At 53.1% G+C, this 19,043-nt stretch overlaps 8 protein-coding genes across 8 annotated transcripts in view; 3 read left to right on the top strand and 5 right to left on the bottom strand.

Moving 5' to 3' along the window:
* Positions 1-1,859, bottom strand: part of BDZ99DRAFT_153321 (uncharacterized protein) — a 2,502-nt gene extending 643 nt beyond the window's left edge. The window contains exons 1-2 of the mRNA XM_033712805.1: positions 1,112-1,859; positions 10-1,051 (exon numbers count right to left, since the gene is read on the bottom strand). Coding sequence (XP_033571467.1) covers positions 10-1,051; positions 1,112-1,661 — 1,592 coding nt within the window. The 5' untranslated portion in view covers positions 1,662-1,859. The remainder of the gene's footprint in view (positions 1-9; positions 1,052-1,111) is intronic.
* Positions 1,860-2,220: 361 nt separating this feature from the next.
* Positions 2,221-2,917, bottom strand: BDZ99DRAFT_363154 (uncharacterized protein; the record flags this gene model as incomplete). The annotated part of the gene is made up of 4 exons (XM_033714711.1): positions 2,221-2,376; positions 2,426-2,488; positions 2,536-2,779; positions 2,841-2,917. Coding segments are annotated over 4 exons (540 nt in total), but the record flags the coding sequence as incomplete, so codon positions are not given.
* Positions 2,918-3,425: 508 nt separating this feature from the next.
* Positions 3,426-4,223, top strand: BDZ99DRAFT_397868 (uncharacterized protein; the record flags this gene model as incomplete). Its single annotated transcript, XM_033716068.1, has 1 exon — positions 3,426-4,223. The coding sequence occupies one exon, from the start codon at positions 3,426-3,428 to the stop codon at positions 4,221-4,223; it is 798 nt and encodes a 265-aa protein (XP_033571465.1).
* Positions 4,224-5,251: 1,028 nt separating this feature from the next.
* On the top strand, positions 5,252-5,716 carry BDZ99DRAFT_353068 (uncharacterized protein; the record flags this gene model as incomplete). Its single annotated transcript, XM_033714551.1, has 1 exon — positions 5,252-5,716. A coding segment is annotated over one exon (465 nt), but the record flags the coding sequence as incomplete, so codon positions are not given.
* An 8,069-nt stretch (positions 5,717-13,785) lies between these two features.
* Positions 13,786-14,782, bottom strand: BDZ99DRAFT_397919 (uncharacterized protein; the record flags this gene model as incomplete). The annotated part of the gene is made up of 2 exons (XM_033716069.1): positions 13,786-14,386; positions 14,442-14,782. 2 exons carry the CDS (start codon positions 14,780-14,782, stop codon positions 13,786-13,788), a joined length of 942 nt encoding a protein of 313 aa, XP_033571463.1.
* An 824-nt stretch (positions 14,783-15,606) lies between these two features.
* Positions 15,607-15,864, bottom strand: BDZ99DRAFT_397976 (uncharacterized protein; the record flags this gene model as incomplete). Its single annotated transcript, XM_033716073.1, has 1 exon — positions 15,607-15,864. A coding segment is annotated over one exon (258 nt), but the record flags the coding sequence as incomplete, so codon positions are not given.
* A 372-nt stretch (positions 15,865-16,236) lies between these two features.
* BDZ99DRAFT_397865 (mitochondrial carrier) lies at positions 16,237-17,512 on the bottom strand (the record flags this gene model as incomplete). Its single annotated transcript, XM_033716067.1, has 3 exons — positions 16,237-16,458; positions 16,527-17,271; positions 17,328-17,512. The coding sequence occupies 3 exons, from the start codon at positions 17,510-17,512 to the stop codon at positions 16,237-16,239; spliced, it is 1,152 nt and encodes a 383-aa protein (XP_033571461.1).
* Positions 17,513-17,799: 287 nt separating this feature from the next.
* BDZ99DRAFT_452077 (CIA30-domain-containing protein) lies at positions 17,800-18,921 on the top strand. Its single transcript, XM_033718249.1, has 2 exons — positions 17,800-17,992; positions 18,055-18,921. Exons 1-2 carry the CDS (start codon positions 17,914-17,916, stop codon positions 18,771-18,773), a joined length of 798 nt encoding a protein of 265 aa, XP_033571460.1. The 5' UTR covers positions 17,800-17,913; the 3' UTR covers positions 18,774-18,921.
* Positions 18,922-19,043: the final 122 nt, after the last annotated feature.

The raw sequence follows: 19,043 nt of genomic DNA, 5'->3' as shown, positions 1-19,043 counted from the left end.
AGTGTTGATGTATGCTCCGCTCCTAGTGCCTTCTCGCATCCTTGCAGCGCTCGATTATACATCTCCTCCGCCTTATCCAGCCATCCCTGAGCCTTGTAGAGATTGCCTATGTTGTTGACCGTGGAAAGTGTTGATGTATGCTCCGCTCCTAGTGCCTTCTCGCACCCTTGCAGCGCCCGATTGTACATCTCCTCCGCCTTATCTAGTCGTCCCTGGTCCGCGTAGAGAAGGCCCAAGTTGTTGACCGTGTTGAGTGTTGATGTATGCTCCGCTCCTAGTGCCTTCTCCTTTCCTTGCAGCGCCCGATCGTACATCTCCTCCGCCTCCTTTAGCCTATCTTCGCCCGAAAGTAAATCTCCCAAGGACTGAAACATCCACGGCGTTACCGAAGCTTCGATAACATCTCTCGCATCAAATGCAATATCTTCCACTACCCACCTGCACACTCGTATTACGTGGGCCAGCATTCGTTTTCGCTTACTCCAGGGCTCAACCTCCGATTGCGAAGGTACGTTTGATGCCACCAGCCCTACTGCTAAGCAACAAAGATCATGCCTCTCATCACCTTCCGACAGCTGGGAGCACCACTTGTGCAATACCGAGTGCATCGAGTGGCTGTTGGTGTTTTCTTTTGCATTAGCAAGCGAGTATCGCGACAGCAGACCTACTGCGTCGGCAAACTCGAGCTCATCCTCCGCTATATCGAGCAGCCATTTTGGAACGTTTATAACTTCTGATAAATCCAAGGCAGCTGCAATCAGCTCATACCACAGCTCTCCCCAATCTAGGCATCCCCAGAGCTTGACTAGGCACGCAGCCTCCTCGCTCTGCCTCCTCACCTGCTCGTACGACATCGTCCATGTCGTTAAGATATTTCGGTCACCGTACTCTTGCAGCCGAAAGCGTCCCTGCTTTTTCATTAGACGCTCCCAGGTTCTGTCATAGTGTTTTACATATGTCGATGTGGACACGTTCGTCTCTCGCAAGTACGAGCCGGCCTGAGTGAGTGCTAGAGGAAGTCCGTTGAGCCGCTCGAGAATCATGTCAGCGTCTATTCAACATAGATTAGCGATGATGCCCTTATCTCTTACGAGCGTAGCTGCTTTCTCACCCTTAACCACTTTTCTAGCATTATTCTCCAGAATAGCTACCGCTTGCTCTGTGCTGACTGTTCCTAGCATAAGTCCTGGGCCGTCTCCCTGAAGGCTTCCTAATCGACTCGTGATTAGGATTGACCCATGGTCTGCATGAGGGAAATAGTCCTCAACCTTGTACGCTTGCGAATCGTCTTTGTCGTCGTACTCGCGGTCAACGCTGTCGACAATCAACAGCCAGTGCCGGTTTAAGGGTAGGGACAGCCACCGGAGACATTCCCGCACAGCCACGTCGACATCAACGTTCGAATGCTTCAGCATCTCCACACCATCTGCCGTCAGCTCCTCCCATGGCAGCCTTTGCGCCATGCCAACAAATGTCTGCTTCAGACTGGCCTCCGATGATCCGTCCAGCCAAAATATCCCGCTGAATCCGCGCCGATGCTCCCGCGCGAACTCAACCGCTAACTGCGTCTTGCCTATACCGCCAAGGCCATGAACCACGAATATCTTTCGTCGGTCCGTTGCGGGCGTGTCGTGGAGGAAGAACTGCTCAAGCTGTCGCATCTCGGTGTCGCGTGGGACGAATTGGCTTACTACGGGGACGCCTGTAAGACTAAAGTCGACCTTGTATTTGCCGTGGTCTGTCGCCCCAGTCAACTCTCTTCAGATATGACCTGCTATAAAGGAGCATAATTACACTGAGATCGAGCCTCCACAAGCCCTTGAGATGCCTCAATCATCTCCTTAACAACGTCCCTCACCGTCTGAAAGTCTTCCTCAAACTCGTCTTCCTCCTTGCTGTTCCCGAACTTGTTCATGTCAAAGTGGTTCCGCGAGAGCGAGAACTTGCTCGTTGAATCGGAAAGGTCGAGGCATCCAGAGCTCTGGCTCACCACAAATCTCTGTGAAGATGGTCAGCCTTAGTGCGACGCACAGTCCCTCCCGAACCTACCATCCGATCCTCCTTCCCCACAATCTTTCCCACATTGCTTGCCTTAAGCTCGTAGAAGCATGCAACCTGGGTCTTGTTTGTCTGCCTCCGCGTCTTCTTTAAGAAGTTGTCAACCACATCCTGAAGGTACACGTTCCCTGGCTGCAGTATGTCCAGAGCCCTCAGCTGCACCTCATCCTCATGATATTCCCTCCGCGCCGCCTCAAGCATCTCCATTTGGCTCATTCCCTCCGCCCCTCGAAACGGAGTGCCGAAGAAGATCAGGCCAGTGGTCGATGCAAATACGCCAGGCCACTCGCTCTTGTATTGTTCGGCTTCCAGTAATGCCTAGAAACCCTTAGTTGCGGGCGCGTTCCGTTTTAGCTCACTTGCTTACCTTTAGCACGACCAACCCGCCAAAGCAGTGCGCGATAAAGAGCAGTGGGCGGAACGGAAATTCCTAACAGATTTAGCAAAGAAATTGCGTCTGATACAGAGGGTCTCCACCTCTCTTTTCCGCCGCAAGGCTCGTAGCAACCGATCTGCCACCGTCGACACATTCTGCTGCATCGCCTCTTTCCCAAACCACTCCGACTGGTATCCATATCGCATGATGCGCGCATGGGGTGCTACTGCTGGCAGCATATCGTCCTCGATAAGCCAGTTGACCCATTCCGGCTCCTCCGTCGTGCCGTCATTTTTGCACCAAGCGTCGTCCGGATGGGCTCCGAGGCCGTGGATTGCGACAATGCTAAGGCAGATCAGTATAGTGTCATTAAAGCAGAAGTCGAAAAGCGAAAAGAAGGATGTACTCGGTGCTCTGGGCTGCTTCCGCTGGTGCCTTGCAAAGCACTTTCAGCCCGATGTCCCTGTTTGTAACCGGCCGAACCTAGTTCCGTATTAGTCTTGGCGCGCTTCACGGTTGCCACCAACGTACCATATCTATCCGTCAATGCTCGATGAGGCAGCGCGTCTGAAGTTTCGATGAAGCACAAGGATCAGGATGGGGAGACGTGCAGATAGATCAGCAGGCTGGTATATGCCGGGTTGGAGTAGCCGCCAGTCTGCCTGCAGCGAGGCCAAGCAAGGCTGGGGAAGGCTGAAAGGGAGCCATAGCTGCCTCAGGCGCGATGCCCTCCCTCTACTGGAAGCCTGCTCGAGCTTTGAAGATATAAGTGCTTCGCGAGTCTATAGCACACACAGAGACGACTTATCTAGCATTACTCTATCACGCAATCATGCCTCCGTTTTCTAAGGCAAACCAGCTCGTTCGCGATCTTGATCCTAGAACACCGCTGATGACTACTCTGCCCGGCCAGCCTTCGGTTCTGCTCAACAACGCCGCTGATATGAGACGATTCCTTGAGAAGGAGTTTTGCTCCAAGGATCTCGAGATAATGGCGCCGCGTCTCTGGATTATGACGACCCTGTCCAGCGGAAACGTTAACCCCTTACATCGACAACGGGTCAAAGGTCGTGACATCATTGTCACTGAGGAACCTCGACTGCATTTGATCTGGATCCACGACCGCATATTCGTTAAACCTCTTCCACGATATTTGCTATCGCACGCGTTTTGGGAGACGTACCTAGACGAGAGTTCAGACCGACTGGGCGATAGTCAAAGCAATATTCGCAAGGCTGCGACTGGATGCCTGCGGACGTACCGCTACTTGATCCAGCACGAATCGGATTTCAACATTGCTCAACAAGACAACCTTCGTCTTATCCCCAAGGACGTGGATTGGGCATCATTCTGCCAACTCATTTCAGAACTCAACCATATTGAGGACTCAGCGGTGTCAAGACGGTACGGCTACGGCGAGCTAAGGCTAACGCGACTCAACTTCTATGCTCCGCTGTTTTTACGCAAATTTCACTTTGAACAGGTGCATGGACAATATGGAGATTTCTTTGGGCGGCTGTATGGACCTATATTGTTCGTGTTCGCTCTAGTCTCCACAATCTTGAATTCCCTGCAGGTTGCGCTTGCGGTCGAGCAGTTGGTGGCCGCTCATTGGGAGTCAGTCTGGTATCTGTCTCGCTGGTTTAGCATGGTAAGCCTGGTAGGAGCAGCTATTATCTCGATGTGGCTCGTCCTGCTTTGGCTATGGCTATTTCTGGATGAGTGGGTCTATACTGCAAGACGCAAGATGGAGAAGAGGCGAGACACCCGTAGTACATTATCGTGTTAGATGGGTTGGTTATTCCACAAGAGGGTTTGGTGTCGCCTTCTTAGGTGTTGACAGTTTCAGCAAGTGCAGGTGGCAAAAAGTAGGTATGTCACTCGAGGTACCTCTGCAGGTGCGTCAGCAGATTGGCCGGCACTCAAGATGTTCTGGGTGGCGCGCTAGCAGGGAGGGTGCCGACCCGCTCTGGCCACGCCCTTGTGGAATGTTCCGAGCAAGCTTAAGGAGCCCCGATGGCTACGTCAACTCCTGAACGCGTACCAGCAACACCTCTAGCCCCGCCAGCAGCCCCAAAAGGACGTACAAGGAAACCAAGTGCAAAGGTGCTAGAGGCCCAGCAGTCGCTAAAGACACGGACAACAACACTGCGGTCAGCGCAGAACATACCCGGAGCAACTGAATGGGAGTCAACACAAAATGAGTTCCCGCCATTCCCAACTGCACGCGTATCCATCTCCCCTGAACAAGAGAGAGGGAATACTCAACTGGGAGAGGTCGTGGAGCTGATTGCAAGTCTAAGAGAGACTATAGTACAGCAAAGCAGCATCATCAAGAGCATTAGTACTGACCTTGTGGCAGTTAAAGCAGAACAACAATACCTCAAGAGCCAAAACGCTGAACTCCAGGAGACAATTAGCTCCCTCCGTGCACAACTCGACGTCCTCTCAGTATCTCCCCCATCAACGCAGTCATGGGCATCGGTCGTGGCCAGTGGAGGCGCGGCAGGGCCAGGGACAACTCTCTCGCAAACAACAAACACTGGGAAGCAGGACAAGGGTCACAACCGGCAACTGGTGATTGATGTTAGCCGGGTGGGAGAAGAAGCAGCAGGAAAGGTGGCAAACACAGAGGCAGCCAGACAAACAATCGAGCAAGGCATGAGAGGTGTAGAGAGGATTGCCAAGGCTGCAATCAAAGACTTCCGCGTATGGCGAGCCAACGACAGCACAAATGTGATTAAGTTCTCCGTTGAAAAGGATAAAGAGGCCGCATTCCGGCAGACAACGGCTGAATGGCTTAAGCCGCACATCCCAGGCGCAAGACTTGTAGGACCAAAGTGGCATGCAGTTAAAGTAGACTGGATTGAGGTTCTGCTAGCAATGGACAATAATAGTGGAAAAGTAAGCAAGTCAGCCATAGAGCGCTTTGGAGTGGAGAATAGGGTAGAGGTGTGCACCATGAGATGGCTTGGACGGCCAAGGCCAAGTAGACAGCATGCATCAGTGGTTGTCAAAGTGGCAACAAAAGAGGATGCAGAGAAGCTGCTAAAGTCAGACGGCGTAACATTCGGAGGGGGAGGACTTATTATAACTCCTTTTAAAGAGCGACGCACTCCAGTAGCGTGCTTTAAGTGTAGGAGGTTTGGGCACAGAGCGAGAGACTGCATGCGGCCAGAAACATATGATATGTGCGGGCAGGAGGGCCATTTACAGTGCGAGACAGTTAACTTGCACTATGTAAACTGCCAAGGCCCACATAGGGCATCACATCGGAGGTGCCCAGAGTACGAGAAAGAAAAGGACAGGATTCTTGCACGCCAGCATCATGAGTAGAGAACTTCAAATCCTTCAGGCGAACATGAGGAAGAATAGAGAGGCGCAGCACGCACTGCACAATGACAAGGCGCTAGCAGACTTTCACTTCATCCTAGGCCAGGAGCCTAGCTGCTTTCTTGCAGATGGTCAGGTGGTGCTGCAGGGGACAAATCCGCGGTGGACAAAGTTTGTCCCACATGGCAGGAGACAGCGCTACCCACCGGTTAGATCGTGTATCTGGGCATCTAGAGAGCTTGCAGTCACACAACTACAGGCTGACTCGGCAGACATCACGGCAGTAGTGGCGCATATCAACCAAAGGAGACTGCTAATCGTATCGGTGTACATCCCCAACCTGTGCGCGCGAAGGACCAAAGACGAGAACCTAGAGGAGCTCTGCAGCAGGATGAATATAATAAAAGGACTAGTTGAAGGAGAGCTACTGCACGATCCACACACTGAGGTGCTAATTGCGGGCGATTTTAATCGACACAACCCACTATGGGGAGGAAGCCACATCAACAGCACCGCAAGCCAGGAGGAGAGCGAGCCGATCATTGAGCTCATGGCAGAGCTTTCGCTTAAGAGCCTTCTACCAGTGGGAGAGATAACATTTGTCAGCGATGTAGGCCGCACGTCAACAATTGATTTAATCTTGACAACGCCTGGGCTAACAAGCGAGTTGGCAAAGTGCTCTGTGTGGGAGCATAAGTACGGATCAGACCACCGAGCGATTAGAACCAGCTTCTGGATGGACATAGACAAGCAAGAGAACCAAGAGAGACTGCTGTTCAAGAATGCGCCATGGGACAAAATCAGGGAAGCAGTTAAGCAAGAGAAGGAAGCAGGCTTCCAGACCAAAGACGTTGACAAGATGGCAGATCAGCTTACCTCATAGGTTAACAAGGCCCTAGAGGCACACTGCCCGCGGGCCAAGCCGTTGCCGTACATGAAGCGGTGGTGGAACGAGGACCTTACAGCGCTAAGGAGGTCGTACACATACTGGAGGAACCGGGCATGCGCAATGCGGCGGCAGGGAAGAAAGGACACAGAGCTGCGCAATACGGCAACACGGGCAAAAAGGCTCTTCCACCGGACAATCAGGCGGCACAGGAAGCTGCACTGGGAGGAGTTCCTAGACAACAGCGACAATATATGGAAGACAGCCAAGTTCCTTAACTCGCAGGCAAGTAGCTTATTTGCTAGAGTGCCACCAATTAAGAAGGCGGATACAGAGGGAGAATTTGCTACAGAAAATCACGAGATTGGAAAGGAATTGCTCCAGGCATTCTTTCTAACACCACCGCCCTGTAAACAAGAGAAGGATCTAGCAGTGTACAATTAACTATACTGTAAGCCGATTGACAAACATAAGGTTAAGGCTGCAGTATTCAGAGCTAGCCCAGACAAGGCGCCTGGCAGAGATGGTATACCAGCACGTGTATGGAGGGAACTGTGGTCTGTGCTTAGAGATGAGATTACGTGGCTCTTTGCCCAGTCTCTGGAAACAGGGAAGGTGCCAAAGGAATAGAAAATCGCAAAGATTGTGCCGCTGCAGAAGCCAAAGCGGAAAGACTACACAGTGGCCAACAACTACAGGCCAATCTCACTCCTACCAACGCTTAGGAAGGCGCTTGAGTCCCTAGTGGCTGAGAGGATTGCATACCTAGTAGAGGAATTCACTCTCCTGCCCAAGACGCACTTTGGAGCGCGGAAGCAGAGATCAACAACGCACGCACTGTTATACCTCTGCGAGGATGTGTTCAAGGCATGGAGAGGAAAGAAGACCTTGTCACTGGTGCTGTTTGATGTAAAGGGGGCATACAACAACGTGGCCACGGAGCCAGAAATTGGAAGACTGCGGCAGCGACAGATCCCTAAGACAATTGTGCGGTGGGTACAAAATTTCTGCACCAACCGCAAGGCCTGCATCCTTGTTAATAGCGTCACAACAGACGTACAGATGCTCCCGCAAGCAGGGCTGCCACAGGGGTCAGCACTAGCTCCAATCCTCTTCCTATTCTTTAATGCGGACCTTGTGCAGAACGCACCAAGATATAGCAGCTCAATGGCCTTTGTTAACGACTACTCAGCATAGGTTATAGGGCCGTCAGCAGAGGAGAATACTCGAGCCATACAAGATAAAGTAATGCCGATGCTGGAGAAGTGGGAACGTACGAGCGGAGCACAGTTTAAGGCGGCCAAGACATCCTTCATCCACCTCACACGATACAAGGCCGCAGGCCGAGACAGTAGAATGCCGCTCTAATTCAAGGGGAATGAGGTTGCGCCCACAGACAAGGTCAAGCTTCTCGGGGTAATGCTCGACAAGGAGGTGCGGTTCAAGACGCATCTAGCAGACAAAGCAGGCAAGGCCACTAAGGTGGCGCTGGCACTGCGCAGAATAAAGGGACTGCAACCTAAGGCGGTCAGGCAGCTGGCGCAGAGTGCAGTGCTGCCAGTGGCAGACTATGCATCACCGGTGTGGTACCCAATTGCGACACATGAAATGAAGCAGCTGCTCCAGCAGGCGCAGCGGATCACGGCGCAGGCTGTAATTAGGGGATTCCGTACTGTTGCGCTATCAGTGGCAGAGGTAGAGGCAGGTCTGCTCCTAATGGAGCAGAGGCTGCGGGAGCAGGTCATTGCATTCTAGGTGTCAATCCACAAACTGGGTCAGTCACATCCTCACTGGAGGATCAAACAGCAACGGCTATGCACAAAGCACCGGTCACCACTCATAAGAATTGCGGAGATGTGTGAAGATGTCCAAGTCGATGCAGTGCTAGAGGTTAAAGCATTTGCATGCCCGCCGTGGGTAGCCCGACCTAAGGTCGTGATCTGTGAAGACAAGGAGCAAGCTCAAGCTATTGTAGAGAAGTATAAGCCAGGACAGGTGGATATATACGTGGATGCATCAGTGCGCAAGGGCAAGGCGGGGATTGGCGTATATGCAATGCCATCCCAAGCGCGCATTTTAAAGACAGTGGCAAGTTCAGATCAGGTGGACGCCCATCTCACAGAGCTCCTGGCAATTAGCGAGGCAGCCAACTGGCCGTGGGGCCCATCATGTATGGCACGCAATAGGGATGGCGCTCCAGCACCAGCACCTAGCATACGGATATTTTCGGACGCTCAGTCAGCACTGCAGTCAGTACAGAGTTGGAGGGCAAGTGCCTGCCAAGTGGTGGTAACAGACATCATCAAGAAGCTCCACATGACCAATATCACGCTGTACTGGATCCCTGGTCATGCTGGGATTAAGGGAAACAAGGAAGCAGACAAGCTGGCAAAGGCAGCAACAAGAGAAGAAAGCGACAAGCCACCGCAACGGGATGGCATACCATGGTATCTATTACGACTTGCACTGAAGAGAGCCAATATTGCAGCAGGATTTATTTCATCTAGACGGGCAGAGACGGGCAAGTTCACAAGGAAGATTGATGCAGCACTGCACTTAGGCAGGTCAGCAGAGTTGTACCAGCAGCTGAACAGTGTGGAGGCAGCAATCCTCACGCAGCTGCGGACAGGCAAAACGTTTCTCAAGGAATACCTCTACAAGATTAAGGCATGTAAGACGGCGGCATGCGACTGCGGGCACATAGAATCAATACCGCACTTCCTCTTCTCCTGTAGTAGATGGCAAGCAGCAAGAGCCAAACTAAGACAGCAACATAGAGAACGTTTTGGAGACTTATCGTACGCGCTAGGAGGATACTCAAGCAGACACGAAGGAGGCCAGAGTATTGATGGACCGATGGAACAATGGAGGCCAAACATTGACAGAGTCAGGGCTACTATTGAATTTGCAAAGGTCACTAGACGGTTACAGCCAAGCGAACAAGATATAGCAAGCGCAAAAGAAGATGAAGCAGAAGAACGGAGGCAGCTGAGGGTCCCCTCTACTACCACCTAAGAGATTATATGGCGAGCCACCTACACGTGCCTCGGCCAGTGCGTTGCCGATGAAGAGGCGCACAACGCCGGAACTGCCCTGCGGACACGAGGCCTATAAACGACCCACTCTCACCCCAGATCTCTTATGTTATAGTACTAATTATACTGTTTTTCCTTATTTCCTATGTTAAGCATGGTGTTAGGCAATGGACAAGCAGGTCTCAGAGTTGGCTTCTGAATTGGAGAAAGCGGAGTGTAGCAGGATGTAATTAGCTGGCGCATCGTAACGGCCCATACCCTCAGGGTGCATGGCCATAATAGAACACGCACACACACACACACACACGTGGAATGTTCCGAATTGCATAGGAGTGGGAAGGGTTAATTATGGGAGAGTAGAGCCACGTGTGGCGCAGCTTATAAGATCGCCACTTGAAAAAGTCACAGGTACCACCCTTGTTTGAAGCTTAGCTTAGTTTGATAAGGAGGGTTCGCTAGAATTAGAGGCCGGTTTATTGGTGCCAAAGGACAAAGTGGCGCGGATGAGCGAATTCGAGCTCTCAAGAGCGCCGTGGAGAGCTCCAGCGGCGCGGATGAGCGAAGTTGAGCCAGCGAAGGCCCCAGAAGCGCCATTCAGGGCCCCAGTGGCGCGGATGTATTAGGACAGTGTTATTGCCTCAAGAGTAAATTGACTTTATCTTATGCCGGGAGTTGCACTGATTATACAGTCGTTAGCGAATGGGGCTTCACCCGAACATGGCCGTAACAACGATTCTACCCCACCGTAAGCAAAAGCCTCGGCACCCCCCCACCTTATGTATCTGGTTAGGCGCCATTAGCATAGGCACGTGATTTGCCACGGAACAAGGTACTTTTCTGCCACAGCTTGAGATCCTGATAGTAACAAGCAGATCGCCCTGCCGAGCGAGATGATGGCACGCACGCTGCGATACTCGCCCTACGGAGCAGCACCAGCACACAACTACCGCGTGCAACTTTTTTTCCTACCCCAGATCTGGACCAGGCCCAGAGCTACGACATCTCTACGGCCCCATCTCTTTTATTCCATTTTCTTCGAAACGAGACCGTGCCCTACATTCTTAACACCGAGCCAGCTCCCGCACTTCGCGAGGTACTCGACTAGTCCTGAATATCCCGCTTTACTCAGGTTGAAATTGATGTGAACTCTGCTTGTATTGTAATGGCCGTACGGGCCGAATATATACTAATAGGAAATGGCCCACCCCCTAGGTCTATTAGCTCAGCTGAATAGAGGCCAGCTGAAAGGAACGAACCCAGCTGAGAGAAACCTGTTGTAGCTGAACAGAGGACCTCGCCACGCTGTACGTAGGTGACCGTGAACCGTATGAGTTGCTGATCCTAGGTTGTAGCTGTTACAACCCGAGTTAAAATGTTTCCCGTTGTCAGAGTACACAGCTCGCATCCATCCAAAGATCGCGACTATTGACAAGAGAAATTTTAGCGTTGTGAGAGAAGTAGCATCTAGAGTTGCTTGGGCCCATAGCCATCTACTGAAGTAGTCTACGGCGATGATGATGTACTGCTCCGCATTCGGTCCCAATGGGGAAAATGGCCCGATGTAGTCGATTCCAATCAGGTCCAGCGGCTGGATTCGAAGGAACGGTAGGACGTGGCGAGATGGCCTTAAGGGTCCCAGAAACTGGCATGACGGACATTCCTGACAAAACCTATGCACGTCATGATATCTCGCGGGCCAGTAAAAACGCTGCCGGATCTTGCGCATGGTGATGTCCTCCGCGAAATGTCCCGCTAGGTCGTGGCATACTCGTACCGCTTCGAGGACTTGCGCTTTGCGCACGCACGTCGTTAAGTGACCATCTCGTTCAAGGTAGAGAATCTTCGGCGGATCTCCTGCGCATAATATGATCCGGCGGTCTAGATACGAGGACCAGAGGGCGATGTGGCATGCCAGAACTTCTTATGAGGTTAGAGAGTTTGAATTCCGTGATCTATTCCATACAGTTACGCCGCAGGGTTTGAAGCTGCTCAAGAAGCAGTTGAAAAAGGCCAAGTCAAATGAATACAACCCACTCGACTGTACGCATACATTTGTTTCTATCTACAGCATACCATGCGCGCACAAGCTACGCGGTCCTCTACATCAGGCGCTGGCCAATCCTCTCGATCCTGTATACTATGTACAACCAGATAAGATAGATCACCATTAGTGGTTTGCTCGGCCAGGTATACAACAACTGGCGATTCCTTTTGGACCGTTTGAAGATGTACTTAATCCTGCTGTTATTGAGCATCGGCGGGGCCGGCCTCCTATTTTACGGAGAGGCCACCATACATACAACAATACCCAGAGAGAACCATCTTTATTTGAGGTTGCTATGGGTACAGCTAGCCGTAGATGTGAACAGGATGTACAACAAGGCACAGCTCTACGACACTTAGCAGCGTCTCAACGGCTAAATCAGGCTATTTCTGTCGTCCGGCGTGCCCCTCAGTCAACGGCTACACCGGCTAGTATAACTATTAATCCTACTCTTATTAATCTAGCCCTTCTTAGGCCTACAGCAGCATCTACGCCTGCACCTACGCCCGCACCTATACAACCTCATACAGATGCACCTACAGGGAGGAAGCGTGGCCGACCGCTTGGCTCAAAGGATAAGGCACCACGGAAGAAGGCAGCATCACGGAAGGAGGCAGTACAGCGGCAGGATAGCGCTCATCCTCAGTCTCAGCCTCATCCTCAGGTGGCGAGGCTTAGCCGTGAGGAGCTCTTCCGTCAGCTTGCATCGTATGATGAGGAGGCGGCCTACGGTGAAGAGATTGAGGGGTATATGGATCAAAATACTCAGTAGGTGCGGGCAGTGATGGAGGGGGCCCAGGCTTGATGCGGAGGAGCCGTATTAAGGTGAGGTTTTGACAGTTTTGGCATGCTTGTAGGCACGTAGGCACGGCAGGTAGCAATACAACAGCGTATATACGGCTGCAGTAATCGGAAAGGATGCGTGATAAAATGAAGAGGCTATATAGCCTACGTATAGCCTAGGTATAGCCGTACGTACGGCCTCACGTGCGGCTGTATATACGGCTGCAGTATGCATGATAAAATGGAGAGGCTGTACAGCCTCTCCATACAGTACGGATACACGTGAGAATAGAGCTCCGGACGAAGCTCCGAGCCGTTCTGGCCAATCAGAAGATCAGACGAGAGGGGGGTGTGCGTGGAGTGAAAAAGGGGTGTGCGTGGAGGAAAAAGGGGGTGTGCCATTACTAGTCCCCTTTTTTTATATATCTATCTATTTAATCTAGGGGACGGGTAAACGCACACCCCCTTTTAAGTAACCGCGCACCCCCTTTCGAGTAACCACACACCCCCTCTCATCTGATCTTCTAATTGGCTCGGAGGGACCGGAAGCTTCCTCCAGGCATTTATCTTCACGTCTCTCTCTGCAAGTAATGCTATACGCGAGGCCGTATGTAAACTCGTACGTGAGGCTGTACGTATAGCTATGTAAATCGGCATGGCTATGCATCCTCTCCGTTTTGCAGCTTATCCTTTTCGATTTATACAGCTGTATATACAGCCGTACGTGAGCTTATACGTAGGGCTATACAAATCGGCATGGCTATACAACCTCTCCGTTTTACAGTGCATCTTGCCCGATTTGTGCAGCTGTATATACAGCTCGTACGTGAGGCTGTACGTAAGGCTGTACGTGAGGCTCTACGAATTGGAAAAGCTATATAGCCGTACGTAAGGCCGTACGTAAGGCTACATAAATCGGAAAGGATGCGTCGTAAAACGGAGAGGCTGTATAGCCATGTCGATTCATATAGCCTTACGTATAGTCTCACGTACGAGCTCACATACGGCAGAGATGCACGTGTAGATAGACGTAAAGGTGAATGTTCGGAGGCCTCCTGCCGGACCTCCGAGCCAATCAGAAGCGGTAAAGTAGGGGTGTATAATCACTCGAAAGGGGGTGTACAATTATTCGTTAGGGGGTGTACGATTAGCCCTCCCCTGTACGCGGGAAGGTCCTGTCCAGGTACCCGAATCCGGCATCCACTCGTACGCGGGACAGTTAAATTCCTCCTAGATGCCTCCTCACTACTAGCATTCTACTCTATAACCCCTACTCTTCCCGCAGTCTTTTGAGCGGTGGAGACGACGATTCCGGCGTCGGTAGCTGCGCATCGAATTTCGGCGCAGTAGCGAGCGGATGCCCTACTGGCGTTGCGGAGTTGGACATGGTGTCGGACGAAGACATTGACTTCCTTGATTGTGCCCGCTTCGGGCTTCGCGGCCGCGGTGGAGGAAGTGGCAGACTGGTGATGGCAGCTCTGATGTTGTTGAGCCTTGCGCTAATAGCGTACTCAAGAATATTGCGGAGCATCTTGCACATGTCAACCATGCCGGTGTCCCTAGGTGTCAGCGGCCTTAAGAAGGCCTGACTGATAAGCTCCATGTGATAGTCCGCTCCTCCATCTTCTTTGGTCTCGAGCCAGTGCACCCAAAGTTTCGCACTGTCGGTATCGGTAGTCAGCGAGAAATGTGCCGTGTCGACGATCGACGGCGTGTGCTGTGCGGTTCTGTAGAAGTCGTGGAGACTGCGCACGATGGCTGCACCGTCTCGCGCACCCTGTAGCGAAGCATGATAGTGGCCTTCTCCGCTTCTTTGGCTCTTCCACTGGCAAGTAAGGAACGGGAAGTGAAGCTGAGTAGTCAACGCGTGCCTGCCATGCCATGTCAGCTACGATACGGCTGGTTTGCAGCCTGGAAGCAGCCTACCTTGTAATCTTGTCCTCCTCTGTCCGCTCCAGCGCCGCCTTTGAGCGCGGATCCATCGAGTGTGCATCTTGTTGGGTAATGTAGCCGACAGCATGATCGGGCCGCGGTTGCTCAAGAGCACCGTATTGTCTCTCCACCCACTTGTCCGGCACGGTAGGCAACCAGTGGCGGCCGAACATGACCTCGGGAAGGACCTGGATGAGCTCCTCGCCGTCGTCGATGTCCGTCTTGAAGAGCAGATCACTCGCGAGCATCTCCTTGCCCTGCGGCTCGTTCATGCCACGCGTTCTCCTCGAGTTCCGGGCAAGCCGCGAAGTTGACGGTGTAGTTGGCTTTTGCATGTCCATGACAATCTCATCGGTGTGTTTCCGCAGCGTTTCCGGGATATCACCGCGGTGTATGAATATGCCATATGCCGCCTGCCGTCTATTAATGTCCTTGGCAGGTTCGGTAGAAAGGGAGGCCTCGCTGACTGCGGTAGACTGTGCCATTGGAGGATGCAACATGTCCCAGAGCGTGAGGTTCTCGCTTGTGAGACTTGCGGGTGCGGTGGAGGGCGCGTCGGTCGCGGGTTCGTTGAAGGGTGGGGCGGTGGAGGAAGGTCGAAGTCGAGGAGATTCAGCAGTCTCTGGCGGTTCTGGCTGGGTGTCGAAGGAACAAAAAAAGGGCCCTTCGCAGGCGATCGCTGGCTCTGGTTGTATAAGGGGAGATTCGGCTTCGTAGAGAATTTGTTGGGGCGACGAGTGCGATGCTGGAGCACTCGGGAGAGTGCAGCGCACCCGCTTGGGGGACGAGCGGGCGACGTCTGATTCTTCGGGCGCTGTACGCTTTCCGAGCATAAGGGCGAAGAGAGGGAAGAGATGTGGTTTCTGTTAAAGGTAGTGCTGACGGTAGAGGGCTGCTGTTGTTTTGCTTGATTGATGTCCCTTTGGCACAAGCCTGTGCTCGTGGTAGTTGCCGGCTGACTAAATGAATTTAAACAACGCCAGTCATTCTCCGCAATCCGTCTTCAAGACAACTTTGCTCTGTCCAGCTCGTACAACTGTACGCTCGCTCACTATCCCGTCTTCTACTCATCCATCACCGACTCATGCACCCCTCAACTTGCCCTACCCTCTTTCCCCGTAAAAGCAAAAGGGCCATATCGAAAGTCGCGGCTTGCAAACTAAGGCAGGAGGGCGCGCATAGCAGCTGGAACAGAAAGCTGCGTCTCGCCGTCGGATTGATCACGTATGGAGTTTGCCTGATGTTGTATCCTTCTGTCATGGCATGACAAAAGATCTAGGAAATAAGCTTCCACAGGAGCATATGTCGTGGGCCTGCGAATGTCGATCGGGATGCCCTTGTTCTCCAGCTGATGCAATCGAAATGTAAGAGGACGATTTGAAAGCAATAGAAACCCTCGGTCATCTATAGTCAGGGAAACAGTTTGCAGAGCTTCTGGTAAACGTTGAGAGTTTCAAGACTTGAGATATCTCATTGTCGACATGCTTTTCGACATCGTGCGTAGAGTACATTCATATGATACAGAGCCTAATCATGGCATGAGCATGTTTTCCCAGCCGTCTAAACAAACATTCCTACCTTTGTAGCGCCGTGTTGTCATACAACGTACAGCCGACCAAACCCCTTTCCCCATGCCCGGTTCCCCTAAGTGCGAAAGTAGAACAGTACACATGAAGTAGAGTTTTACGCGTTCGGAGATCGATATCGCAAGATATGAGTAGAGGAGCGTGGCTTTTCCTCCTCCCTAACTTTCAGTGAATGTGTCGATAGCGACACGTGCTGGTGGCGACTAGTCGACGTTACTCGACGTCCCTAATAGCTTCAGCACACCCTCGTAGGTTCCAAACATAATGGCCGCGCTGGGGACGACGCGGAGCATATGCGGGACGAGCCCGCCGTAGAGCGCGACCATGCCTTCTTCTTTGAAGATGAGCTTGAAGCATTGCGCGAGCCCGGTGTATTTGAGCGCGCCGTTTTCTAGCGGCGCTTGGCGGAGGCGGGTGCGGACGACCTGGGGATTCGTAGTTAGTATCAATTTACCTCAATGTGAGGAAGTGGGGAAAGAGAAAAGACACATACCTCATGCGGATACGTGATCAACGCCGCAACAAACTTGGCGCTTCCCGCCGCCCCCAGCTTCCCCGTCCACTGCACCGTCTCATCCCACCACGTCGGCAGGCCTCCCCTCGCTTGGACGCGCTCTTCCCGCCGCGCCAGCCGCAGCTTCATCTGCTCGTATAGCACCCACTGCAGCGTGCTCTCCGTTACGCCCAAGTAGCTCGCGCTCAGTCCCCGGTACAATCCTCTGATTCCTTCTTTCCGCACCGTCTGCATTGTACAGTCCAGCGCATTCTTGTACTGCCGCCCCTTCCCATCGGAGTGCGTTGACTTGTCGAGCTGTAACCGCGTCTTCACTAACCAGATCGGATTCGTCGCTGTGCCCGTTACAATCCCCGCGCTGGCTGCGGCACACAGGTGCACCCAGGCGCTCTCCTTACCGCCATTGCCCCATTCCGCGATAATTCTCTTCCCGTTGCCGTATGTGTAGAAGTTGATAGCGCGCGCGGGGACCACGCCAATGAGGTTGGGGCCTAGGCCCTTGAACAGCGCTCGCCAGCCCTCGGCGGCGGGGACTTCGAAGAGGATCTGGAAGGTCTCGCGAACATGGAGGAGGGATGAGCGCGCGAGGGACATGGTTTCGATGGGGGGAAGGCCCCGAGCGGTGCGGGAGGCGGCGAGGTGGTTCTGGTAGAAGGTGCTTTGGAGGCGGGTTTTGAGGACGTCGAGGGGCGCGGTGAGGGTTGCGGAGGCCATGCCGCCGAGGCTGGGGAGCATTAGCGGGTGCACACAGGGTTTTGGGGGAATCGGAGATGTGGTTACCCTCCGGCTATGAGATGCGCCCATGACTTCGCGAAGGGCGATTGCTTGACCGTCACCGGCGCCCCGGCGGGCTGGGATTGGGGGAGTACATGGCCGGTCTCGCGCGATTGCGGGATGATGCTGGGCTTGAGGATTGCGGCGTCGTCTCGAAGGTGTCGAGGCTTGGAGGCGGTGTCGAAGGTCATGTAGTGGATGATGCCCTCGAGCGGCGGTCGACGGCTTCAGTGGCGAGGAGAAGAGATGGAGAGGACAGAAGCGGAAAGGAGAGCGGAGGCGGGATATCACAAGACTATCATGAAGCTGCTGCCGGGTGCCGAAGGAATGGAGGTGTGGCGGGTCGTGGGGGAGCAGAAGGACGAGGACGTATGGCAAGTCGTCTCAAGAATTTCGGGACAGCCGGCCCGAAGAGGCTAGCGCAGGAGACTCGGATTTTGCGTCATGGGTGTTGCCGCCATTATGGCACAATGGCGCTGTGGTGCTGCCAGATGCTGCAGATGCTGCAGATGCTGCCAAATGCTGCCACTACTCTGTGAAGAGAGAAGCAATTGCGGCACTGTCCCCGGTCCCCACGATATCTACGCCCACAATGATCCCCTCGCCGCGCTGTCTGGCGCCGGGCTTCGTCAAGCGGAGTCTGGATGAGTTCAAGCGTGTCTCTAACATTGGTGAGCGTTTGTTTTGTAGAGCTCCAACTGCTCCAACGCGCATTTGCTAACGCCTAATCTAGCGTTGAAACTCGAGGGCCTCACATCCCCTGGGAGGCCGTTCCCTCTGATCTTCTTCGACAAGCCCGATTCCCTCTCCGACTGCAAACCGATGAGCGATCAAGACATCGGCGGCTTCTCCACTATCCACTTCGACCACCACCCCGCCACCTCCAAAGAACCCGCCCACGCCCGATTCCATGGAGAGATATCAACCAAGCTCCCTGCAGACCGCCCGCAAGTCCAGCGCACAGGCTACGCTGCCTGGCGGACCCTCGACCGGCCCTTTACCATCTTCGGCAGGTCGCTGTGGGACATAGATCCCTTTGAATACCTCGCCGTGCAATTCAAGTCCGATGGCCGCAAATACTTCATAAACGTGCAGACAGAGTCGATAGTACCCACAGATATCCACCAGCACAGACTGTACGCAAAGACGCCCGGGGAGTGGGAAACGGTGCTGATCAAGTGGAGCGAATTCGTGAGGACGAACCATGGCCAGGTGGTTGAGCCGCAGCGCGAGATGTTGACGCAGAAGGTGCGGACAATCGGGATTGGCTTGATTGACAGACAGCCGGGGCCGTATGATCTCAGCATCAGTCGGATGTGGGCGACGAATGCATATAATGAAGACGACGTCCTGAAGGAGGCTTTCCGTACAAGCAAAGGTTCCCCGGAACCCCCGAGAGCCGTGGGACCCAGGAGGCCGTCGAAGGAGGAACCAGAGGAAATCCTGATCTAGGCTTGGCACGAGTGATATGGGTTTGAGGCGCCTGGAGTCAATCTTGGGCCTGTGGGAGTTACTGGAAATGTTATAGCATAACGAGGCATCTTCATGATCCCGACACCTGAATATGATATCTAGTATATATTGGACCATTCTTCCCTGCTGAAGTGCTACTTGTATTGGGATAGAGCATTTGAAGGGACCCTCCTCGGAGAGTTGGGACAGCTCAAGTTGTAAGGTAGGTGATGGGGTTATTACGCACGAGGTAGTTATTACGATGGTCTA

Source organism: Mytilinidion resinicola, assembly GCF_010093595.1.
Source record: "Mytilinidion resinicola strain CBS 304.34 unplaced genomic scaffold BDZ99scaffold_22, whole genome shotgun sequence".
Lineage (NCBI taxonomy): Eukaryota > Fungi > Ascomycota > Dothideomycetes > Mytilinidiales > Mytilinidiaceae > Mytilinidion > Mytilinidion resinicola.
The sequence above is the reverse complement of the archived record's forward strand: the minus strand, read 5'-3'. Positions and strand labels throughout refer to the sequence as shown.